The 24,020-nt window shown below is 40.0% G+C and overlaps 1 protein-coding gene across 1 annotated transcript; it reads right to left on the bottom strand.

Annotated features, from left to right (window-relative positions):
* Nucleotides 1-674: 674 nt before the first annotated feature.
* Nucleotides 675-23,167, bottom strand: PCOLCE2 (procollagen C-endopeptidase enhancer 2). The gene is made up of 9 exons (XM_040073842.1): nucleotides 23,071-23,167; nucleotides 21,856-21,964; nucleotides 14,175-14,430; nucleotides 12,411-12,535; nucleotides 9,321-9,457; nucleotides 7,890-8,044; nucleotides 4,589-4,672; nucleotides 2,808-2,975; nucleotides 675-1,223 (listed from the first exon to the last, which is right to left on the bottom strand). The coding sequence occupies exons 1-9, from the start codon at nucleotides 23,154-23,156 to the stop codon at nucleotides 1,087-1,089; spliced, it is 1,257 nt and encodes a 418-aa protein (XP_039929776.1). The 5' UTR covers nucleotides 23,157-23,167; the 3' UTR covers nucleotides 675-1,086.
* Between the last annotated feature and the right edge of the window lie 853 nt (nucleotides 23,168-24,020).

Here is a 24,020-nt window from a genome sequence, read left to right on the forward strand (position 1 = left end):
GCAGCACTGAGCTGTTGGATGTGAGCTGCCAGCACAGCCTCTTTGTACCTCTGTGCCCCCCTCTGATCCTTTTGTCCCCAGCCCAGCTACCCATGAAGTCTGTGGAAGAGAGGCTGCTGTGCTGCCCAGCTGCACTCACTGTGGCAGCGCCTCTTGGCATTACATGTGAGAATCCATCAAAGAGGAGAATGGCAATCTGCACTCCCCTGCTGGAAAAAGCAAGGGGTACTTCCAGTAGGGACTGTGTATTTCATTAGTTTCCTGCCCCTGGTCACAGATTATCCAAAGGACTCTGGTCTGGTATTTATGTACAAGGAAAAAAAATAAATACTTGAAGGGATCTTAGATTATATATGCACCATACCACCATTAAATTAATTCCTACCTTCTACCTTATTACCTTACAGAACTTAGTAGGGGCATTTACTAAGTAGATAGTCATCAATGGAGAAAAGCATGGTGCTGTCTAATTCTTTGAAAAGTTCCTGTTCAGATCAATGATTCACTGACTTTCAAGTAAGGAAAATCAGACCCTTAATCAGCAAGGAAGTGTAATGTCACTTGCAATGTGCAAGGCCCAAACCATCAAAAGCATGTAAATGATCAACAAACAGTTTCTTTACTTAGCTGCCCCACTTTATAAATAATGAATAACTAGTTGGTGTATGATTTAGTCTTGAAATATTTTATTAAGCACTGATAATAATGCAGAAATGTAATAAAACAACTTTAGAGAAAAAAGCTAAGTTAAACTGAGTTGCTATAAATATTGCACTTAGAATTCGTATTTTACGTACAAAACTCCTTAAAAAATTGGACAGTTATAAATTACCATCTTCCAAGTAATTGGAATTTGTATGTTTGAGATCAGATGGCTGTGCTGCACATCTTCGGCTTTCAGCCTCAGGAGGCTCTGTTCTCATCTTGTACATTACTGGATTTCACTTTGTGCCAGCTGTGCTTACGTGGACAGGAGGGGAGGAAGGGTCAGCGTGGCCGTACTGTTGGCAGTCAGTTGCATTTCCATTGACTTATGCTAAGTTAAAATGATTTTTCAAGACAGATGATAGAACATAGCTGCAGAGTTCAATTTTGACATGTTTTGTTTTTCAAGGCACTTAGGATCTTTGAGTTCTTAGTCTTAAAACTCATGACAAAGCTGTTGGGAAAGACTTTGCCTCTACCATCTTCTTCTACCTGGCCCATGATGATGTAGTTTAAACCTAGAAAGTAGAGAATGAGATTACAAGACAGGAATCTGGGACATCATTTGGTAAGTATAGTTCTTTACCTGTGGTTTCTGTTCATTCCACTGTTTGTTACCAATGCCTTCCAACATTTTTTCCTTCCTGCCTGCAGCATTTACTCCCTTACCTATCTTCGCCATGCTTGTTACACCGCAAACTCCAGTTATGTAAAAATCAAGCAGATACACAGCTAAGTGCCCACTACATAACTAAACATATAGGGGATGGTCTTTAAATTAGACTGTCAAGTGAGTCTGAGAGGCACTAGAAGTGCCTATCAGCACTGGATAACCTAACCACTGTCACCCTGGGTGGAATGTGTCTCAATAATTTTGAATATTTTCACATTTTCTCAGCTTGTAGGTTAATGCCCTTAAATCTTTTCACTCCCTTTCCCTCCCCAGAGATGTAAATATTTTTCAGATACATACAGAAGCATTCAGTCAAGGTGGACTTAATGAGTGGTAAGACCTGGCATTGGACAATTCAATTGGATCTGTGTATTTTTATGCCTTAGAAGGGTTGGGCATTTGCAAGGTCTCGGGCTGGAAGGAATGGTATCACAGAAATGTATTAAAAGAAAAGTTCAGGTATTAAGTAATGGCTCTTAAATAATTCATTGAGATTTAGGATGAGAAACAAGTGTGTGGTTTGGAGCCAGAAGTCTGCCTAAAAGGAGACAATTTGTTCCACCAAGGACGTTGTTATGTCTCCCAATTTTGGAGTTTTCAGATAACTAAAGGCAAAAGCTAATCTCTAATCATGATTTTTCACTTTGTTACTGTGCACTTTGAGTTAATATGCTTAAGCGCTGGTAGTATCTGGAATGATATCAGGGGTTTTTGATGCTTATTAAATTATTTTGACTGTTTCCTGCTATGGCTCCTGCTATGGATCCATTTATGCTACATGTTTACTTATGAGGCAGAGCTAAAAACAGTTTTATTTTTTACTTAGTTACTCCAATAGAATATACTCTCAATATTTAACACCTTTACCACAATTAACTGGAATTTATGCTGGTTGTTCTCTGTATAATATTATTTAAGGCGGCTTTTATAATATATAAAGTGGGCTTAATACTATGAGTGTTTCTGTAAAGATGTAAATACCTTCAGGAGATACACAACAGTGGAACTTGTTGATTTCTGCCATTTCCTGTGAGACATGGCTCTTCTAGGTTTAGAAGGCTGTTGTCTTTCCCTTCTAAATAACTGTATATCAAAACTAGCTCCAAAATGCATACATGTAAACACAAAATCTATCTCAGCTTCATCTGAGAGCCCCAAATCAGATTTTATCTTGCATCATGTGGCTTTTGAAGAAAAAAGTTTTTCAAACTCCTGTGATATATGTGAGCCTAAACCTTTTCCAGTAAAACAGAAAAATGCACTAAATCCCCGGATTACTGGTTATTTCAAATTGATTGTAATCCTAACTGCTTATTATAGAAAACAAAAAAAGTTAATTTTATTGACTTTTGTGGCCATATTTCAAATAGCAATTTTTATAACTGTTATTTTTTATAAACACACAAAGCAGTTATTACTGTGTACTTACCTCTCCTGATGAGAGGACACTGCTTACACACAACAAGAATCTTGGCACTCATATTCTTGCCAGCTTGCTGGATTGCTAAATTTCCCTCCTTATATACATTAATGATGGATATTGTTGCATGCAGACTGCCAGCCCGCGTCACTGCTGTGATTACAGTTCCAGTTATTACTAGAAGAAAAAACATTTGATATATTTGGTACATTTTTATTATTTTTAGAAAAAATATGAGGCATCATAAAAACTTATTAAGTACATTAGTCCCTAATAAGGAAACAAACAGTACTGGGAACACTTACTAAAAATATGAGTATCACTGCTAATAACCAACTCACTACTGTCAAATTTTGGTGGTACCAAAGATGAAATTGTACTACAATGTGTCAGTCTCGTGCAAGCCCAGTTCTCTGATTTCAATTAAACAGTACAATGTGATACTGCTTTTAATGAGTCATTTTCAAATGGTGGAGATGTTGAATTGAAACTCTTCTAGCCAAAATCTGAATTCTCAGCTCTCTGGCACTCCCAGATGAGTAGCAGGGAATAGTTAATGCCCTAAGAACTAAATTTTGATCTGTCTGAGGCCTGATACAAGCTTACTTATTTCAGCTGAATGTAGTTACAGATTTGACCATCATATCTCCCAAAGACCTCTAAGTATGAAAACGGAGATCTGCAGTCTGCAGATAAGTCTGCAAATAAACTTAGAATAAATCGTATTCTATGAACAACAGACTTCCTGTTCTTACCTTAGGATATACTTGCATTCACAGTAGTATATAAAGTATTTTTACTCTCACTCCTGTCAGAGAAAAGACTGAAAAATGCCAAGTACTTGACAGAAGATGGGAGAGAAGAATGTGATTTATTACTGTGATGCTAGAGGAAAAAACCAAGTTTTATATAGTATCGTTTACCAAGAGGCACAAGAGCTGAGGTGTGGTCAGGAAGAGGAGACATTTAAGGTTTGGGCTTTTTCCCTACCTGTTTCTTTTTGTGTTGGACGTGCCTGTAGTGGCCGCAGACTGAAAGAGGCTGGTGGTGAGGGGTGAGAGGGGCTGCCCTGAGCCCACCCTCCCTCGGGGTGCAGCCACAGCCCTGCGCTGCTGCTTGGGCACCATCGGGCAAAGCTGCCCTCGGATCCCTCAGGTTTCCTCAAATCTCACGGGATTAGCAGTGCAGTAAGACAGAGTCAGCTTAAAATGAAAAAAGGGTGGTGGCAAGGAGTTTCCCCATCAGATTACCAGGCGTGTTATAGGGGATTGCAGTATTAATATGGGAAAATACCCTGACAGCTGAATAGATCAGCAGTGACAAGGCCATGCTAATACACAGCAGACACTGTTTTTCCTGATTGATTTATGTCTCTGTACAGATAGCACTGCTTGGAAGCTCCACCCCTTCTAATTTCTTTTCAAAGCATTTTGGAAGTCTTAACACTGTATTCTGGAATCAGGGGCAGCATAACACGATTGGCTGGTTACAGAAAATGGAGATGACAATACAGTAACTGAATTGATGAATCCTGGGGTTGTCTTACATTGTCATTTGCTTCTCACATTGAGAAGGTATGTTTGTCTCAGATATCTGTGCAGTGCCTATTTCAGAATACCTCCAAGAATGTACTGAGTGAAACATATACTAATGTCAGATATGTACACAAGGTGGTGTAAAAATATTAGCCTATATATTAATGGTAAGTCAGAACTACATCTGGGAAAATTGCCTTGAGTCTGAAAACAAAGTAGAGAATGAATAATTTAAAAAAAAAATTGCATCCTTACCAAAGTTGCTTGAACAATAATTGCTTTCCATAGTCCCACTCCTTTTACACTTCTGCTGGCACAGAGCAACTGTAGGTTTCACAACTTTTTAAAGAGCAAAAAGTAAATTGAAATTGAAATGAAGCATTTGATACAAATGAAAAGCACTATGTTCAAAAGAAGACAAGAAGAAAGATGAATAATCCTCATTCATGAACTAGGCCTGGCATTTCAGGGGATGAGCACCACAGTAACAAGATTCCTTGTCTCTTCTGTCAACTCCAGTCATCTTCTTTTCAGGTGTCTCAGCTGTGTCTGTTCTAGGGTCTGGGAGAACGGGATGCTACACAAGCTTTGCGTGGCATCTTAAATCTGTCACTGCTGTTGCCACACAGCCCCAGTAGAACACCTGAAGTACCACAATGTGATCTTAACAGTAACACTTCCCAGGGAGGGGGTGGCCTTTTATTGGAAATCACTGCACTGTGATGAAAAGGATCAGAGGTCAAATTCCTGACCTCTTTTTCCCAAATTTTTCACATAGCTTCATGTCAGGTAGTGTTGCATAACTTTTCCTCATGACGTTTGGAAACACAACATTTGAAGTACGCATTTAACATTAGGGATTGACATTTCCTTACTGAAATTGAATGCCTTGTTTATAAACAACTGAATGCACTTGGCACCTTGGGTGGATGTCCATAGTCTCTATACATCATTCCATGTAACATGCTGGGATGCAGTACTGTAAGGTTTTATGTCCTTTTCAAATTTGTTTGGAATTAGTCAGTGACATAGGTATTGGAAACATGGAAGTGACACTGACAGATTTAAAAAAAAAAAACCAACACAAATCCCTACATAGCCTTCATTTCCAAGAAAAACTAAATTAGTTATTACAAGTATTTTTGCAGTTTTTTACTTTAAAATGGAGCATTTTGCAAAAGTTTTATTCAGCCTATAGTTTTTGAAAAAAAAACTTGTAACTTTCCATCAGTAATTTATACTTTTATACTTGTACTAATTTTTATTTGAATATTTTTCCAAGTTTTTAAGAATGAACTAAATTATATTAAAATTACTTTGTCTTTAGTGCAATGGTCATGACTGTTAGAAGATTGCACTGCTCATTGTTCTACCTTTCAAATCCAAAATTTAAAGGTTGGGCTTCATAGATTTTTTATTTATTTTGGGCTGGTTTGCTCATTTTTTTTCTCCAGTCTTCTTGATATTTTTATATACCCTTACTCCCACAAGGGTAAGTGTTTTAAAGAACAAGTTCCTATCTCAATGGTACAGGTCTGGCAAGTACTTCCTATCTCAGTGCTACACACAGCACTCTAAATTTTAAGAATTTCATGTTCCTTGAGTCGTTTCAAGTTAGTGTCTATAGCAGGAGGTTAGGAAATCCAGCAGGTAGATGAGTCCCAGGTGCATGCCAGCATGATAGCTGCCAAAAATTTACTGAGGTGCTCTGAGTTTTCTAAATTTGAAACTGGCATTATGCGTTACAAAATATTCTTGTTTGGTCCTTTTAGGGCACTTTTTTCTTTCTTTTTTCTTTTAGTTTACTAAATTATGGTTGGTAACCAACTTTGCTATGACTTGTCAGCAGAGGCTGTCTATTGTTTGTGAGCTACTTTAGCAAAACATGAAATGAAGAAGAACTGAAATAAAAGTTTAGGTGCCCACCATTTTACATGTAGGCACACTGACAGGAACATGCTTGGCTTTAGCCAATGAAATAAGGAAGTCAAAGACCTCACCACAGGTATTGGATTAATCTTCATTACTTTTACAAATGTATTTATAGCATTTATTTATTTCTGCAAGTACAAATATTTTTATGTTAGATATAGACGTAATTCATGAAAGAGCCTACTAAAGTTTAATATTTTATTCATGCCTGGAGTTCTGTTCAAGCTTAAACAGATCTGGTTTCCAAGATAATGAGTCTCTTTGAACTGGACACTACTGAATGCAAATGATTGCTCAAAAATGTAACTGAACTGTAAAGGTTTGGTTTGCTTTGGTTTGTTTTGAAGATCAGAAATGTCTACACTGTGAAAAACTGATCACACCTTGAAAGGACTTCTTATTTCTGTCTGCCTGACAAGTCCTTTTGAACACTTTGCCTCTGTTGTCCTCTCTCAGATGGATCTGCATGTTTTTATTTTCTAACACTGATGCTATCACGAAAATTGATTTCAATTTAATTTGTAAAGTTCACCTCTCTTGCCTGTGCAAAACCCTGAACAGGGTTATTGACAGCCTGGGTTACTTGAGACCAAGTGTTAGAACCAACAACATTGTTAACAAGTGCTTTAGAGTGAAGAAGAGATGAATTATTTATTGTTAGAGTCACATCAGAATGATTTACAGGTCACTATGATTTCATTTTTTCAATGTTTATTTTCATCTATTTTAAATACCTTCATTAGCAGTATTGAAGCACCACAGCTTCTTGGTTTCCTGCCGACAAGCCATTGCTGCCCTGATTTTTGACGTGTTTTAAGTACAAATCAGGTTATGCCTTGCAAAAACATCATAAATAATTTGGTTTCCTGCTGTAATTGTATCTGAAATGCCTCACATTCAGGTTATAGAAATTCTAAGATTTTATCCCATCAATATCTCAGTAATGAGGTATTTTTGGCAACACCTTCAGAGAAATCCAGCTCTGATCTTTCATATATGCTGTCTAGTCTTAAATATAAAAGGAGACTTATTTTTAGTGAGAATATTTCTCTGTAAGTTCCAACCCCTGAATATTTTCAAATAAACATTATTCTAGGAGAGTGTCATATTGACAGGGTGTTGACAGAACCTGAAGAAGGCTCAGGTGGCTTCCATACCAATTTTGCTTGATCTTAATAACTATATGAGGAAAAATACACTAAGATTTTTAGATATCAACTTGTATAGAAGAAAGAATTCCTTTAAATAAAACTATTTCCTGAAATATTCAGAACTTTTTATTCAAAAGAAATTGGCTTATCCATTCTTCTATGGAATGTGCTAGTTAACTACCCAAAACTGAGAAGAGACAGGAAAATTCTCTCAGGTGAAGTAAGTTACTGTTACACTGAACTCTTGCTTGGATAGAGTTCCTTTAATAATTTTAAGTGGATCCTCCCTCAAGTATATTCCGGTACTCCCTGGAGAATATTCATTTTATTTTATTCCTTCAACATTTAAAATACTAACAAACCATAAAACTTGAATTTTTAATATCATTTCTATTTTTTATTTCTGTAACTCTCTCCTTGTCCTGGAATAATTAATATTTTATAGAAAATGAAATAAAGCCATTAAAACTTACTTGAGGTAGTAGGGACTGTTGTGGTTGTAGGCAGAGCTGTAGTTGTGGGTAACTTTTTTGGTCTAAATTTATAATGGCCAATAAAACCATCAGCTGTTAAGCTTAAATCAGATAAAAACTGAACCAGCAACTCATTTTTCTCAGACAGAATAGGCCTGAAATAGAAAATCAGAATAAAATATTTCCATTCTTTGCATGTCAAAGCCAAAAAGCATTAATAACATTCTTTAAAAAGAAAAAAACACTTCAGACTAATACTGAAAAACACGTGCTTCTTTGCTGGCATGTCACACACTGGTGTTTTGAGGATGAAATTCATTTCTATTAATCACCTAAAACTCTGATTCCTGAAGTTTATGCCAATATGAGTATTGTTAAATTCTCTGTGTGACTTCATTGCAGACTTCAGTTCCATGAAATGGGTCAGAGTAGGAAAGTGGGAAAATACATTGAAGAAATCCTCAGTACACAGGGGAAGTAAGTAAATGTGGGGGTTTTTTAAATTTCTTTTTTAATTTGGTTTTGTTTAACAAAAAAATACTGCACAATTGGAAGGGCTGTGAAAATTCATTCAGTATTGGATTCTGCAGCTCTTCAACAAACCCACCAAAAAATAAAATGTTTTGGGTTATTATTTCTGTGGGTTCACTTTTTGTCAATGATTGGATAGGGATTACCAAGGACTTCTTCAAAACACTTAATGAGGTCTTTGAAGTACAAACTTGTCATTGTTTTCTATTTTTTTTTTTTGGCAGATTATCAGAAATCAGTTTACTCTGATGGCTGGGTCTGACATAATCAAAAGTAAGGGGCTGGTTAACTGGAACTCTGGATTTCCAGCTGCCATGGTGGTTGCCCAGATTAGCCTTTCCTTGCTGCCTGTGGACGTAGGAGAGCACTGATTATCAGCTGCCAAGAGCTTTGTTCTGCTTCCTGAACACCGTGACTACAAGGCCAAATCTGAAAAATCTGACCTGGTCTGTGTATCCTGTCTTTTTAAAAAGGGCTGAGAGGAAAATGAGTCAGATAAAGTGAGGAGTGAGCCAAGGGGCTAGAGAGCTCAGCTGGATTCCCGTACTTCAGTATCCATAACCAAAACACACACATTATGTTAATGTTCAGCTACCATTACTATTGGTGCTACACAGTATCAGCAGCACTGGGATTAGCATTGGGGCTGTTACACAGTGCTCTAACGAGGCTTGTGGGACAGCAGAGAACATGGTTTGGAGCCGGGGTTAGTCATGGAGAGAGGGAAAATAGAAAAAACCTAGAGAGAGACAAGATACTAAGCAATTTCTACACGTTCAGTTGGAGGTAGAAAACACCATGTTTAATTTAAACACTAAAATCTTTTAGAAGCCTTGGGCAGCACTGTTAGCAAAATGACACACAGCGCTGGTGAAGTTCACATTAAAGGAAGTTACTTACGCTGGTGGGCTGTCTCCACAGTACTTGCCAATTCTTTTAGCATCATTGATTTCCCCACCATTAAACACTGCAACGTAGTCATATCTGCAGTAGTTGTCTCTCTCCACATCAAACTTCTCAAACTTTAACTCTATTAACTAAAAGGAAAATGGAAATAACTCATTAAGGTTTTGACATGCAGAATTTATTAATACTTCTTGTAGTAAGTGACATCTTTGTATGAAGTACTATTTAATTTTTCTTTCGATAAAGGAAAATTCCTTAATCCACTTAATGGTTAAAGTATTTTAATCCACATGACCTTTCCAACTAATAGTTCAGCATATGACTAATATTCTGTAAAATGTTTTCTTTTCATATGTATGCAAGTAACTTCTGATAAAGTTATTTTTATGAGTGAATGTTAGTAGGTGTTAGGTGTTACAATGCTCTTAAAATAACTACAGCAAGTGTAAGCAACAGAAAAGGAGCTTTTAATGTCATTGCATCATTCAAGATATGCTAAAGAAAAAGCAAAAGCAAAGTTGATACGAGACATTTCACTGACTTCATTAACAACAGGGCCTAAATCACTGTGGTTGCCACTGCTGTGTATACTTGATTCATAATTTTAAAAATTAGAAATTAAAATGTTGATAGAAAGAAAACTAGCAAATAATAAACCCAAGAGAAAGTAAGTACTTAAAAGAATAGCGTTTCCATGTCAGATTTTCATAGTTGTTAAGGCTTTACGAGTCATAAATATGAACTAGTATTGTTCTGGTATTTCCAGTACTTATGCTATTATCTCCAATGACTTTTGTTTATGGAATTTTCTACTTAAGTTAAAAAAAAAAAAAAAAAAAAAAAAAAAAAAAAAAAAAAAGTACAAAAACCCAGAAATGGAATCTTACTACTCTGAAATGAAGTCCTGTAGAATGACTCTGTCAGTCATGTATGGCAAGGAAGGGAAACACAATTTAACTGCTGCCTGGAAACAGAGCTTATATATGCATTTAGGTTGCTTCTTCAAATGAAGCACAACTATTTAAATCAACTTCCCATAAATAGCACAAATAAGGCTTGAATGACAAGACTGATTTGTGCTGATTGTAGATCAGCCTTTATAAAGATCTGACTCAAATAATGATGGTATTAAATCTTCTAAGACTGTATAAAGAAAAAGAAGAAATTTGTACATGGCATCTACTTTATCTGATTATTGACATAGTAAAAGTTACCTTGTTCAACATTCATAGTAATGATAACCTGTTATCACCTGATGGCTTAGTTTTGCATGGATATAGTTTTGCACTATTAAGATGTTTAAAGGCATAATTTTGTCTCCCATGAAGTATGAGTAACCTTGGGGGACTTGATTTCAGAGATGACTAAGGCTTCTTTCAAAACCCTCAGTATCATGATGAAAAAATGCACTTTAAATGGAAATACCCATCTGAATAACATGCTTGTGATCAAAAAAGATGGTATGGAAAGAAGTAATGCAGCTGGGAATAGAAATGCTAAATTTTTCCGTAGCAGGCAAAACAGCAGGCCATAATATTTACTTAATTATAGTTCAGTGAGTGCACTTTGCACTAGTAAATATTCATGGCAGAACAGAAGCTCTTCATGATCAGGAGAAGCTCCTTCATCTTCTGTAATAAATTAAGTAATTGTTGGTTTATATTTTAAGCAACAAAACAAGAGTGCCTTGTCTTATTGCCCATGTGCTAAGGAAAGGGAAATAGAGACGACACCTAAATTCTGGCAAATGGAAGACTGGTGAGCTTTTTCTGTGCAACTTGAAGAGAGATGCTTATTCACTGCTTGATGGAAAATGGCTTTTGTCCCTGTCAAAATTCTGCCTTTTTTCCATGCAAACAACCACTGCTACAGTACATGAATAATATATATTTGGAAACAGGTAGATTTATGGATTAGAATCATCAAAAGGCACAGGATATAATGCCCTTATTTTAATGCTGATATAGACTTTCTCAAATCTTCTCTATGAGCTTAGGAAAAGTTCTTAGGCTTATCTAGAGACATTTGGAAAGAACCAAAGTAATCTGCAGTTTACAGATAAAGGTTTAAAAATCACCGCCTATCTATAGGATTGTTAAATGATCTGTATCTAGCAAACAAGGAATGTGGATTAAAAAGGACTACAGGAAAGACTAAGCTGACATATTGTTTCAGTTCAAAGGAGGAACTGTCTCGGTGAATCGAAAAGTAAGAAAGATCAGAAGAATATATTTATTTGGGGCACCTTTTTTTATTTCAAGGATTAGTCATGAGCGGAAGATGAAGAGGAACGTCATCTCTAAATGTAAATGAATTTTAAAAGCTGTACGTGGCGAGAAAAGCAACCTACCAAACAAGCTTGTCAACCAAAACATTCAATCATTGTAGACCGCCTGCTAAGATACAGAGCAGATGGCTCAGCAGCAACCAGAAAATGTGCAGCTAGGATTGAGCCTGGCCCCACGGTGTAGGGAACACACTTGTGTTTGCCATGCGCAGCACAAGAGCCCTCAGTCTGCTGTCACATCTCCTCAGCTCTTAATGAAGTGCTAACATATGCTCTCATGGCATCCGGCTAATTAAGCAAGCATGTTATGCAATGGAGCCTTCAAAATACGTAATAAAACAAACTGCTTTTATTAAATTCAATCAGCTCTATCTGGGTACCTCAATAATAAACTGCAGCAACACCAAAAATGCTCAAACGTTAAATGCAGCATTGGTCATCATCATGTTTGGTGCTGTGATAATCACCTGCCCAAATTTAATTTGCATGATATTTTTGAGTTAAGAAAACTATTTTTTTTAATCCTCCCTGGCTTAAAAGCCTCAGCAGCCCCAGATGCTTTAAAGGTTTCATTTAGGGGCGAGTACGGGTGCGTGGCCCTGCTGAGGACGCACAGGAGCGAGCGGGGCGGTACAGCAGAGGAAGGCGGGCTGGCCGGAGCGCGGCTGTGCCTGCTCTCGCTGCCCCTGCCCGGCCCGCTGTGCCAGCCGGGCGTCCCTGCGGTGTCCCGGGACGCTGCCCTGAGGTGTCGGTCCCTGCAGCCGCTGGAAGCTGAGCTGCGCCCGGCAGCGCCTTACCTGGTTCTTCGGGGCCACGATGTGCCAGGAACAGGAGACTCCCGCGGGGTAATCCCGCTCCGGCCAGTTGGGCGTGTGGAAGGATCCCGACGGCTTCTCCAGGCGCCCCCCGCAGTACTGATCCCCTGCAAAGCAGCAGAGCCGGGCCTGAGCACGGCGGGAGCCGAGCTGCCGCCCTCGGCCGCTGCAGGGCCGCGCTGAGGGCCCGGCCGCCGCCGCCGCCGCACCCCGCCACGGACACGGCCGAGCCCTCAGCCGGGGGCACCTCTGGGAAACACCGCTAACAAACGGCAGCGAAACTAGGAGAGAGAAGCGCTCCTGCAAACACGGGGGCTGGAGGAGGAGGAGAAGCCGCAGGAGCCATGCCCGCAGCCCCTGGGGCTGACAGGCGCTCCCAAAGGGACTGCAGCCTGGGGAGTGCTCTCGATGGAGGGGGGTCTTTTTCTTCCGTATCTCCTGCCCTCAGTGCCAAATTAAAAACCCCATGAGGTATGTAACTCTTATTTACAATATTACTGTGAACCTTCTTATAAAATTAACTGTAAATTAACAGGAATTCTCATTTAGTTTCTCAGTTCTTGGTCACAGTGTTTGAATATACATTTCAAGAAGCTATCGATACAAGGTTACAACTGGAAGGCCTGATAAGTTACCCATCACCTGCACTGTCTCTGCCCAACAACCTGTCTAGTCTGGTATCATACCAACAGCAAAAGCCTTGAAAAAGAGTCACTAACTAGGGCAATTCCACCTCCCTGTGACCTCCCAGCCTCTCACTGGTCATACCCTTCCCAATCACCAGGCAATGACTTTATGTTCAATAATACCTAATGAGTTTTACTTTGACATGTTTTTGTGTTTTTAACCCAAGGAAGAAACAGACAATCCGCAATATCCCCTGGCCCAAGGTTCTACTGCTTCACAGGTCACAGAGAAAGATTGCTCTCTCCTTTTCTTTGTAGCCACTTGCTCATCTGGGTTTTTATTGAAAGGGAGGGACTGTGGTCCCCAGTCACTTTCTCCACACCAGTCATGACTTTAAAACCATCTCCTACTGTCCCTTTGACTTTCCCTTCTCCAGTATGAAAAAGTTCATGCTGTGTCATTGCTCTTTGTGTATGTGATATTCTTCTAACTCTATCATGCTTGTAGTCTCTGATTCCTTCTGATAATTTTATCCTATTCAGTTCTAAGATGGGAACATCAGAAAGAGACACTTTATTCAAGATATATACACATTATGGATTTATAATGGTGTAATTTTTTGTTGTTATTGCTTGGTCTTTATTTTCTTTCCTAAAAATTGTTACGTTTCTGTTTCTTTTCTGATACCTACTAAGCACTGGATTGATGCTCAACTACTGTTTTCATAAATTATGTATTTGAAACCAAACATCTCATTCCAAAACAGTAAGAGTCAATTCAGAACCTGCTGTAGTGTGCACAAAGTTAGGGTGTTTTCCCTTACTTGCAACATTTATCTATGTTGAGTTTCATATGCCTGTTTAATGGTGAGCTATTACCAGCCTACTACTAGGTACTATTCTTCCACCACTCTTAAGACTTGTCGGCCTTTCTCTTTACTACCTGATGAACTTAAGATGGCTAAACAGTTGCACTTAGCTATTTGCTAAGCAATGTAATTAATAAATATATTGAATAGCACAATCCTTAATACCTCTGGGACCACATCTTTTTAAGTATTGACGTGGCTCTGGATAGAGCTAGATATTTGTCTTCAGTACATATATAATGGGTAATTACCTCTTTCATGTGGTTCTGCTGCAGAAAACTTTGCAATGAATCCACTTCCAGCAGTATTAGCATCTGAAGTCATCTGCACCAACATTTTATTGCTGCTGGACACAAGGGCACCTGGTTTCACAGTACCACAGAACCTGCCGATGCGCTGTCCATTGGCATGGCCGCTGTATATATCCACAAAATCATACCGGCACAGATTGTCGCTTTCCAGGTCTAAATATCGGAAAGAAAGAACTACCACTTTTCCCTCTGGGACCTGCAGAGAGAGGGAAAGAGGGAGAGATGCATCTGGAAGTGTGACCATGTATCTATTGGATCCCACTGTTTGTGTGACTGTTTTCATACCCTTCACCTCCTGTCAGATGAGCTCTTTTTGTCAACTATATTCCAGGCAAAGCATGACACTTTGGACCAATCCTAAATAAACTTGGACCAATCCTAAATAAAAAGCTCTGGCCACCTCTTGCTGTTATCTTATTTCTGATTCAGAGTATCCTCTAGTCAGGCTCATGCAGTTAATTATAAACCAGGTCAGCTTGGTGTGTTTCTCTCATTTTCTGCTGAAAGTACAGAAATCAGCCAGGCAGCTCCCTGTCACCAGGTAACGTGAGGAGGATGAGATTAATATGAAAAAAAAAAAAAGGAACAAGCAATTTACCATTTTGAACAAATGAAATGGCCTCTCTTTCTGATTTGTGTTACTAAGTTTCATAGTTTGAAGGATTTTTTTTTTCATTTACTGACATACATCTTACATTTATAAATAAAATTGGAAACTTTATGGCTAACACTGTACAACCCTAATATTTAGTTCCTGGAGTGGGGACAGTGAAAGAATTGTATCTGAAAAGACAATATAAAACTATAAATAGAAAATTCAAAAGATACATTAGTGGATGTCCTCAATGTAGAAGAGAGTTTTGTTTTCTGAAATATCTGAGGCAACATAAGACAGGGCAAATCTTCTTACATGTCTGCGTCTGTGGACATTGCAAGAGACAAGAGTACAGAGAAGGATGTAAATTAGGACAGCACAATAGTTTACGAGGAGAACATTTCCTGGGATATAGTTACAAGCTTTTAAGAGAAAAAGCAGCATACTGAGAAGTGAAAACGATTCTAATAAAGCACTTAATGCTGTGTAACAGAACTGAAGAAGGGAAACAGTATTTTAAAGTAGAGAGGGACCCTAGACAGGCAAGTGTAATTATCTGCATTCAATCCATATCATGGGTAGAGTGGTTAGCTATTAAAATAATTGCAGCTGTTCTGCTTTACTGAGACACTATTATAATTTTCTGCTTTAAACACACACTTAATATATCTGCATTAGGTTCATATTTAAGCCACAGTATTTAAGAGTTCATGAATTTTTTTCATTCCTTAACAGTGACTCATTTTAAAACACTGTTTTGAAATAAACTAAAAACTAAACTGTTCCTATATGAAATTGTCAAACTGTTTAACATTGAATCTCAACAGTTAAAAATTGCTTGTCAAGAATAGATGGAAGTGCTGCAAATGGAAGCGACTGCTGTAACCCAGAGAAGATACTGCTAGTTAACCCAGAGAAGATACTGCTAGAGGCAGCAGCACTAGATGTACTGAAAAATGTGCTGTAGCTGTGTTCAGATTACTCACTCATGTGGCTGCTTTTATGTCCAGTCCTGATACTGATCCTGCAGCAGGACACACTCCTGCCTGAGATGTTCTCAGCTGCCCAGGGCCCGTGTGCACACTGCCTGACCAGCTCCAGTACAGTTCTTGCTGCTGGTTTCAGAGAATTTTAAGTTCAAAGTTCTCTTAAAAATGCATTCAGGGCCCCTGTGCTGATACACATCACTGCTACAGAACCACAACTCACCTAATCTTGAATTTTTTCCTTGAATCACTGTTCTCATATCTAAATCTCTTGTTGCATTCACTTTTCTTCTGGTCTGAATCACTAAGGAGCATTAAGGTGTGGTCATTTTAAAAGAAAATGAGCCAAATTGAATTTGGTATTCCTACCAGAAGACCTGAATATTATTTATGGTTATACTGCAAACTCAAGTCAGTTCAGAAATGCTGACAGTAAAATTATTTTAAGTCAAATTTAGGCAGTTAGAAGCCTTTTTTCCCAGAAGTATGTATGTAAAATAGCATATGCTCTTTTGGGGCAGAATGGTCATTTTCGTAAGTTGGTACAACTGGTATGACAGGACACAAATGAGGCAACATTTAAAGGTTATTGTGTTTTAAAATAAAATATCACACCTACAGTTAAGTGTGTTCAACATATTCCACAACAGTGTCATGCAGCTGTGGCTAAAACTTGCCCATCTTTAAGATATTTCCCCTTTTCTTTCCCCTGTTTTTAAAAGCTGAACAGAAGTTGCTGTAGCATATTAAACAGTTTTATCAGTCCTCATGAGACTTTTCCCTTCTCAGCCTGAATTGCTTTTTTAAGCATACCTGCTCTCTCGCAGAGTCAGAAGAAGAAAGTGGAAATGTGAGAGGTGGCTGGTTCTGGGGTAAGTAAAGGTCTTTTTCCCATCCTTGTAAACCTGCATTCAGATTTAGCCAAGTGGTGACCCCTCAGTAATGCTGATGGTGCTCACTGACAGCTTTGTTGCAGGAGTGCATTGACCCACAGCAGCCCAAGGCACTCACTCCTGCCCCTGGACATCAAGCCCCTCGTGCCGCCCCTCGGGGCACAGGGAACCAGGACGTGGGACAGACCCCTGCTCAGGAGGGACAGGAGCTGGCAAAGCTGCCAAACCCCTGCTGCAGCCAGCCATCCACGCCAGTCCTACGTTTTCTGGTTTACAATATCAGTCATTCTGTGCAGTGTTCTGCTTCCTTCTCCTCTCTCTACCACTGGCTATACTATACAACATTACACTTTCTAATTGTATTTCATTATAGCTTTTAATCTCTGCTTCTGTCAGGCTATTTGAACTTGGTCAAGGCTCTTCCCCATAGATGTACTGACTTCTGTTTCATGACAGTCTGTAAAAGACATGTAGGAAAAACTCAGCCACATGGTCATGAAGGTTTAACAAGGAGCCTACTGCAGGTTTTCTTTGCAAGACTAATTCTTGCTCATGTTTAGCTGAATTTGGGAGGTAAGAAATTTAGAGAAATGTGGCAGACCCTTAATTACAGTCACTACTTACTTCTACTATTTTTATTTTAAAAATATACTTGCTTATTAAAATATTTGTCATTTACAAAAACAACAAATTTGTTAAATTTGTTAAAATTTTGTCTGAGTAGATGATAATCAGGAGTGCAGAGGATGGTGGTTCCACATTCTGGCAGCAGCTGTTCCATCCAGTTTGCAGCTACTCCCAAGAAATCTTGTGCTAAACACAGGCATCCTTGCAAAACTGTACTTTTCTTTGATTTCTACCATTTCACTTCTTTAATAGTGGAGAACTAATGTGCTAAAAACTGCCAATGGTTATCCCAGGACATTTAAAGTATTGCTCCATGAGAAACACAGGGGAACAAGCAAAAGCCAGCATGACTCAGTATTGTTTACTTTGAGCCACATCTGAGGCTGATGCAGTAAGAAGATGGGATACCTCAGAGGAAGAACTGGAAGAAATTCAGCTCTTTAAAAAAAAAAAAAAAAAAGAAAAAAAAAAAAAAAAAAAAAAGAGAGAGAGAGAGAGAGAGAGAGGAGTCAAAGGAAGAATGATGTGATGCTTCCTCTGCAGGGTGTGCCTTATTTTTGTTTCATCCATCCAGCTGGTATCTTTCAACAACAGAGGCACTTCATCCTCTGCCTCTCCTTGTCACAAAGAGGGCAACAGACCTATACTCACTCTCTGCTTCCCTTCTTATTTTAACTCTATGAGCTTCTTTAGGTTCAAAAATTATGATGCTAAACTAATGTGAAGGATGCCTTACTCCTATGGGAGGCTAAAGAAATTTTTAGAGGGAATTTTTGTAGAGCATAATTCCTTAAAATCATCTGTGTAGATCACTAACCTCTTCAAAAGGGCATGATTATTCCATATATACAACACACCTCAAAATAAGGTTCTTTTCATTGTTTTTGGTTATCATTCATTACAGATATTTCATATAATCAGTAATAAAAGTTCAGTTGCCTTTAAAGTACTGAAGTTGTTTTTCTGTTGCTGTTCTGACTGAATACAAAGCCCTCTTCACCAAAATTAGGTGGTTTAGATTATTTACTTTGAAAATAATCATTCTGGGGGAGGAATCCCCTTAAATGCCAACTTTGATAAATATATTTTGCCTAGCTTTTAAACCTATATTGGGTTAAATATATTTTGATATATGTTTAATACAAAGATGCTAACTGTATGTTTTGCTATAGCAGTCCCAGGTAAAATTGAAAAATACATCAGCTACCTGCAAGCCAAATGTGTTATTTCTCTCTGTTGAGAATGAATGTGGAAGTTATTTGGAGCTACATCCTGGGAAGACCCATGATTTCTGCCTAGCTGCTTGTTCTCTATCTCCAGTTTTAAAAATTTGTATTAGCTTGCTCTTCCTGACAAGGGCACTAGATTCTGTTCATCTCTTTCTTTTCCAGCAATACAACCAATGTGTAAAGACCTGTTTTCTACTGGAAAGGCAGTTTTATAATGACATAGGAAAATGAATGCTTAAAACATAGAAAAATTATTTTAAATATTCTGCTCTCTCAGGGCAAATTCCCAACTGCCCTGATAAGTAATTTTTCCAAACTTTGCTTATTGTCAGCAAACCTGCTGGAACACAGCTCCCGAACCTATAAAAGCATAACCTTATGTAACTCTGACAGTTTTCAGTATTGTTATTGCACATTAAGTTGTTGGAGTTTTATGGGAACTAAGCAGTCTGCCAGAAAAACACAGGACAGCAGTCCAGATTCTCAGACTATGTGACACATTTATGTGAGGTGATGGCCAAGAAGGATTACAGAGTATTAAAAGTAAATGTATATTACATATTTTAGATAAAACTATATACATTACTATAGGAAAGGAAATAGCTCTACAAATGACTTCTTAGCAAGGCCAGTGAAAAGCTGCTGGGTAGTCTGCCAAGGCTGTAATAGAACCACAAGCATGTGCTGAACACTTCTTAGAGCTCTTAGAATAGAGAAGCTGTTTGCTTTAGCCAGTTGAAAAAGTCCCAGTCTCTTGAAATAACAGAACCATAATTGAGTTAGAGAGACTCTTCCAGCTTTAGCAAACTAGTTGGAAAGATTTCAAATGATACCTGAATGCTACATCGCTTTATCTGTATTACCTGTAATGTTTCTAAACCTACTTTCCTCTAAAGAATGAATTAGCTTTCATTCTGCCTTTCCTTGAATTTCTTGTGCAGATGATGAGATTCTGTATTTGAGAAAACAACAGCTTCATGCCTCTCGTGATCCTGACACAAAGTAAATCAACATCTCTTTCAGTCTTGCAGACTTGTCAAATCCTGTATTAGCAGAGTGTTTTCAGGAAGGTGTTCACAGCCCTTGGCTAAAACGGACAGGCAAATGTCTTAGTCACTTTCTGAGACCAGATGCTAAATGAGGAAGACTAACAGTAACTACAGAGTATTTCTTCATGGCAGTGTAACTGGCTTTCTTACTTGGGTGCTATTGCAAGCTATTCTGAGCCTCAGCAGTATTCAGTGAAAGGATTTTGTTGTTTAAATTCAGGCTAAGCAGACCCTTGAGTGTACCACTTTGCTGCGGTTTGGTAAACCATGGTCTTTTTACAGAGAGTACAGGCTTAGTCTTGCAAGTTTATTAGTCCTTGCCTTCCCTACATCCTTCCTGCACACCAAAAGACACAGAGCATTCTACAGTTGATGAAGGAAAAGAAATCAGCTTGGCTTAGTGAACATTACTGTTTAATAAACCAGAGGTTAAATCGGGTGAGGGCACAAGCAAGCCTGGACTACTCCAGCTGTGCAGCCCTTCTCTGGCTTTGGGCAAACTACAGAGGACAAGCAGGAGGCAGTCAAATGGCAGCACAGCAGAAAAGTGGGAGTCAGGGTGATCACGAAATGACAGAATCCATCGAGATCCTCCCATTGTCAAGAAAGCTCAAGTGCAGACACAGCTCTGCTACAGCTTTGTAGTAAAGCTTCTCACCATGTCCAGGCTCACCTGGAGGCTGGCATCTTGTTAGCAACAGCCACATAAAGTCTACAATAAAACCACTATAGACTTTCTAAGTGAAATAATTTGTTCTCTTCTCCCTTTACCTCCCATATTTAAAAAAGCAGATACATGGCATGATTCAGCAACTGCTTCTTTAGTGCTGCCTCCATTTGTTATCTAAGTTTTTTAATGGTAAAAACTTCATGCTGTTATAAGAAAAATTATTAATTCCCTCCAGATTCAATTTTGAAATCTGAACATCTGAGTTATACTGTTAAACGAACTTTGTATTTTTTCTCTTTTATTTAAGGCATGTGTGTATGATTCTAAATGCAATTTCCATCTGCTCTTCAGATTGCAAGGTGGGCCAAGCTGATTGCTGTCACCTCAGCCCAGGAGCAAAGAAGCAAGTTTATGGGCATACACCGTTTCACATCCTCTTCTGGATGAGGTCAGACATATCAAAGGTAACCTCTAACTAGACCCCAATAATAACACAACAGAAAGGTGCAGAAAGCAGCTTTGCAGCTTCACTGGGATCTTTCAGATAAAACAATTAAAATCACATCACTCATTTGGGACGAGAGTTGTTTTAAACTGAACATTGTAAACAGATCAATGTCTCCTGCTTTGCGTCAGCATCTCTATAGTAGCAAGAAACAATTATCCTGTGACATCCTATTCTCCTGCCAACACCTAGCCTGTGATGCAGTCTTTCAGCTGAAGTTGTCTTTAGCGATCCTGTCAACACACAGACTAACTTATTTTGTTATGCTTCTTAATGTAGGCCCAAATGTTAGAAGAGTTTTTGGTGAACCATGCCTGAAGAAGGGAGGAAATTTGGTGGGCAGTTTCAGAGGGTTTAATCTGTGCAGATGTGAGGAAAAGTAATCATTCACTCACATCCCTTTCTCTGAGTCTGTGGATTAGGACATCCAGAAGAGAAGTATTTAGTCCTTAGTCCTAGTCGTTTCATGGACTCTATTGTCCATGAATATGATATCTCTACAGTCTACAGTCTCATTTCAGCATCAAAATCTCAATTGTACCACAAGGTTCCATTTCACATAGTCATTTATAAACGTAACAACACTTCCCTACTGCTGTCAGCCTGCTGTATGACAGACTCCAGATGTCCTGGCTGGCAGAACACTGCTAGCAGCACACTTCAAACAAACCTGCCTGAATTTTTTGAGTTTGATTGAAATTTTTATGTGTCTTCTTGCCAAGAAATTTTGCTTTTCATACTCGCCACCTCAAATTTTTCTTTGATAGAACTCACTATTGCTTTCCACCGTGACAAAAGGAGAGATCTTTGCTTGTAAGTGGGTTAATTTAAAACAATTAAAGGTACATCAGGGAAGTCAATGAAAATTTGCTTCTGACATGAAGCAAGGCCAGTTCTGTTGCAGCTATTATCGTATTACATCAACCCTAAAAAGCTGCAGATATTTGAGCTACTTTGAGTTACTTAGTTCATCATTGCACATATGTTACCCCAAGTAAAACACAGTTTAACAACAAATAGCTGCTCATTGTCTTCAGCACTGATTTTGTGGTATTAAAAATTCTTACTGTGATTTTCCAAGTACATTTGCTGTTTGGTGGGTAGACGCCAGGAAATCCTTCGCTCCCAATAAACCCTGACTCTCCAGATACAACTCCTCCACATGTAAATGTAGGCCTGAGAATAACAGAAAAAAAAAAATCATTTATTCTTTGTATAAGATGCACAAATTGTCTCAACAGACTAAATACTTAAAACCATTGCTAACATTAAACTTATTTAATTATTTACATAAAATCACTATTGACATAGAATGTGCAATTTAATGTGTGAACTCTGGAGTAGAAAAAATTAACTACTTGGGCCTTAATCCTGGGTAGGCACAGGCTGTTATCTCTCCCTCGTTTTTTATTTCCTTGGAGCAGCAGTGTGCCAGTGGGATACATCATTGCAAATTGCTATTATAATGGAAAAAAAAATATTAAAAAGTCATTAGCAATGACTTTTTATAGTACATATAATAGTAGTTAAAAGAGCACTGATATAAAAATTAATTCTCATTCCTTTCTATGCTTTGAATTTAAAAGTTTTAATCAAGGAAGTCTCTGGTACTTTTTTGTACCTCAGTAGCACAACCTGCCCCGTGCTGAGCCCCGCTCCTGGTGCTGATCCCTGTGGCCCAGCTGTGCTCAGGGCTCAGCTCAGGTGAGCTCAGATGCTAGTCCGGCTCTGGACATGCGAGGAGCTCTGGAAAACCCGTGTGGAACCACTGCTGCTGCTGAGGACACGAGGGTGAGCCAAGGCCCTGCCGAGCTTTAGACACCGGGACGCCTCACCGTGTTACACCGTTATGTTAGAGAGGTTACAGATTACCCGGCACCGCGCTGCTCTCGCAGGGGCCCGGACTCCCTGGGAAATGCTCCTGCCTTGATGCAGCCACGGGCACCGAAACACTCGCGCACCCCACGGAGGCACGGTGGGAACGCGACTACGGGGCACGAAGGGAGGGGAGAGGGCACGGGAGCTGTACGGGGACAGCGATACCTGTGCGGGGACAGCGGGGGCACGGTACCTGTGTGGGGACAGGAGAGCGCGGTACCTGTGCGGGGACACGGTACCTGTGCGGGGACAGCGGGGGCACGGTACCTGTGAGGGGACAGGGGAGCGCGGTACCTGTGCGGGGACAGCGGGGGCACGGTACCTGTGCGGGGACAGCGGGGGCACGGTACCTGTGAGGGGACAGCGGGGCGCGGTACCTGTGCGGGGACAGCGGGGCGCGGTACCTGTGCGGAGGGGCGCCGGGACGCGCCGCCGCCAGCAGCAGCAGCAGAGGCGGCAGCAGCAGCAGCAGCGGGGCGGCGGGCTGCATCTCAGGGCGGCGGCGGTGACTGGGGCAGGGCTGGGGCCGCGGAGCCGCTACTCCGACCGCCGCCTGCTCCTCCTGTGGCTGCCGGTGCCGAGGGAGGAGGCAAAAGCTTCCGCGGCCCTCCGCCCCCAGGGCAGGGCAGAGACCCGGGCAGGGCCGCCCTCTCTCCCGGCGCTGGGCGCGGGCGCTCCCCGGGTGTGCCCGGCCCCGCCCCGCCCCGGAGCCTCCCGGGGCCCGCGGGCTCTGCTCGGGGCACCCCCGGCCCCGCGCACTTCGCGCCTGCGGGGCTGCCCCAGCGCAGCGCGGCCCGCCCCGAGCCCGCGGCCCCCCGCGACACTCCGCCGCTGTCCTCAGGTGGCACAGTGCGGGTGTTTGTCCTGGGCATGAATGAACTCAGTGTTACCGGCTGAGCAATCATCTGCAGCTCCGCCGAAGCTTGAAAAATAGCAATGCTGCTTTGAATTTTCTTCTTTATTTAAATTCTAAAGTAAACTTGAAATGCTTCGTTTTGTTTACCAATGGGTAATCCTGACCCATTTAGTAGCCTTTTCGCTCTGGCTGTGAAGGATGCTCTTTAAAAGGCTATGGCAGAGCATACAGTGACAAACTCAATATTGGGGTGTTTTACGGGATTTGGGCCACAGTTGTTTGACTGAGAAAAGAAATGAAAAATTAAGTCAGTATTCTTATTTTGAACACAGTATTCTTATTGAACGTGGCATTTGAAACACCCCACATGGTTAGTGCTGTTGAACAATAACATACAGATTATCACATTAATAAGTGATAGTTTATGTTCTGAGTATTGCTTTAAAAAGAACTCGTTCCTCTTACTGTTTTTAAGTACTTCTGCTTGCAGAAGAAGGA

The sequence above is a fragment of the Hirundo rustica genome, chromosome 10 (assembly GCF_015227805.2).
Source record: "Hirundo rustica isolate bHirRus1 chromosome 10, bHirRus1.pri.v3, whole genome shotgun sequence".
Classification (NCBI taxonomy): Eukaryota; Metazoa; Chordata; class Aves; order Passeriformes; family Hirundinidae; genus Hirundo; species Hirundo rustica.

What these genes read in the sequence shown, in the direction of transcription:
- PCOLCE2 (XM_040073842.1), bottom strand. Translation starts at nt 23,156, where the DNA reads ATGCAGCCCGCCGCCCCGCTGCTGCTGCTGCTGCCGCCTCTGCTGCTG. An exon ending in TCGTGGCCCCGAAGAACCAG is followed by an intron (nt 9,458 to 12,410) that starts GTAAGGCGCTGC and finishes TTTTCCTTTTAG; the next exon opens with TTAATAGAGTTAAAGTTTGA. An exon ending in TTATTGTTCAAGCAACTTTG is followed by an intron (nt 2,976 to 4,588) that starts GTAAGGATGCAA and finishes TTTTTCTTCTAG; the next exon opens with TAATAACTGGAACTGTAATC.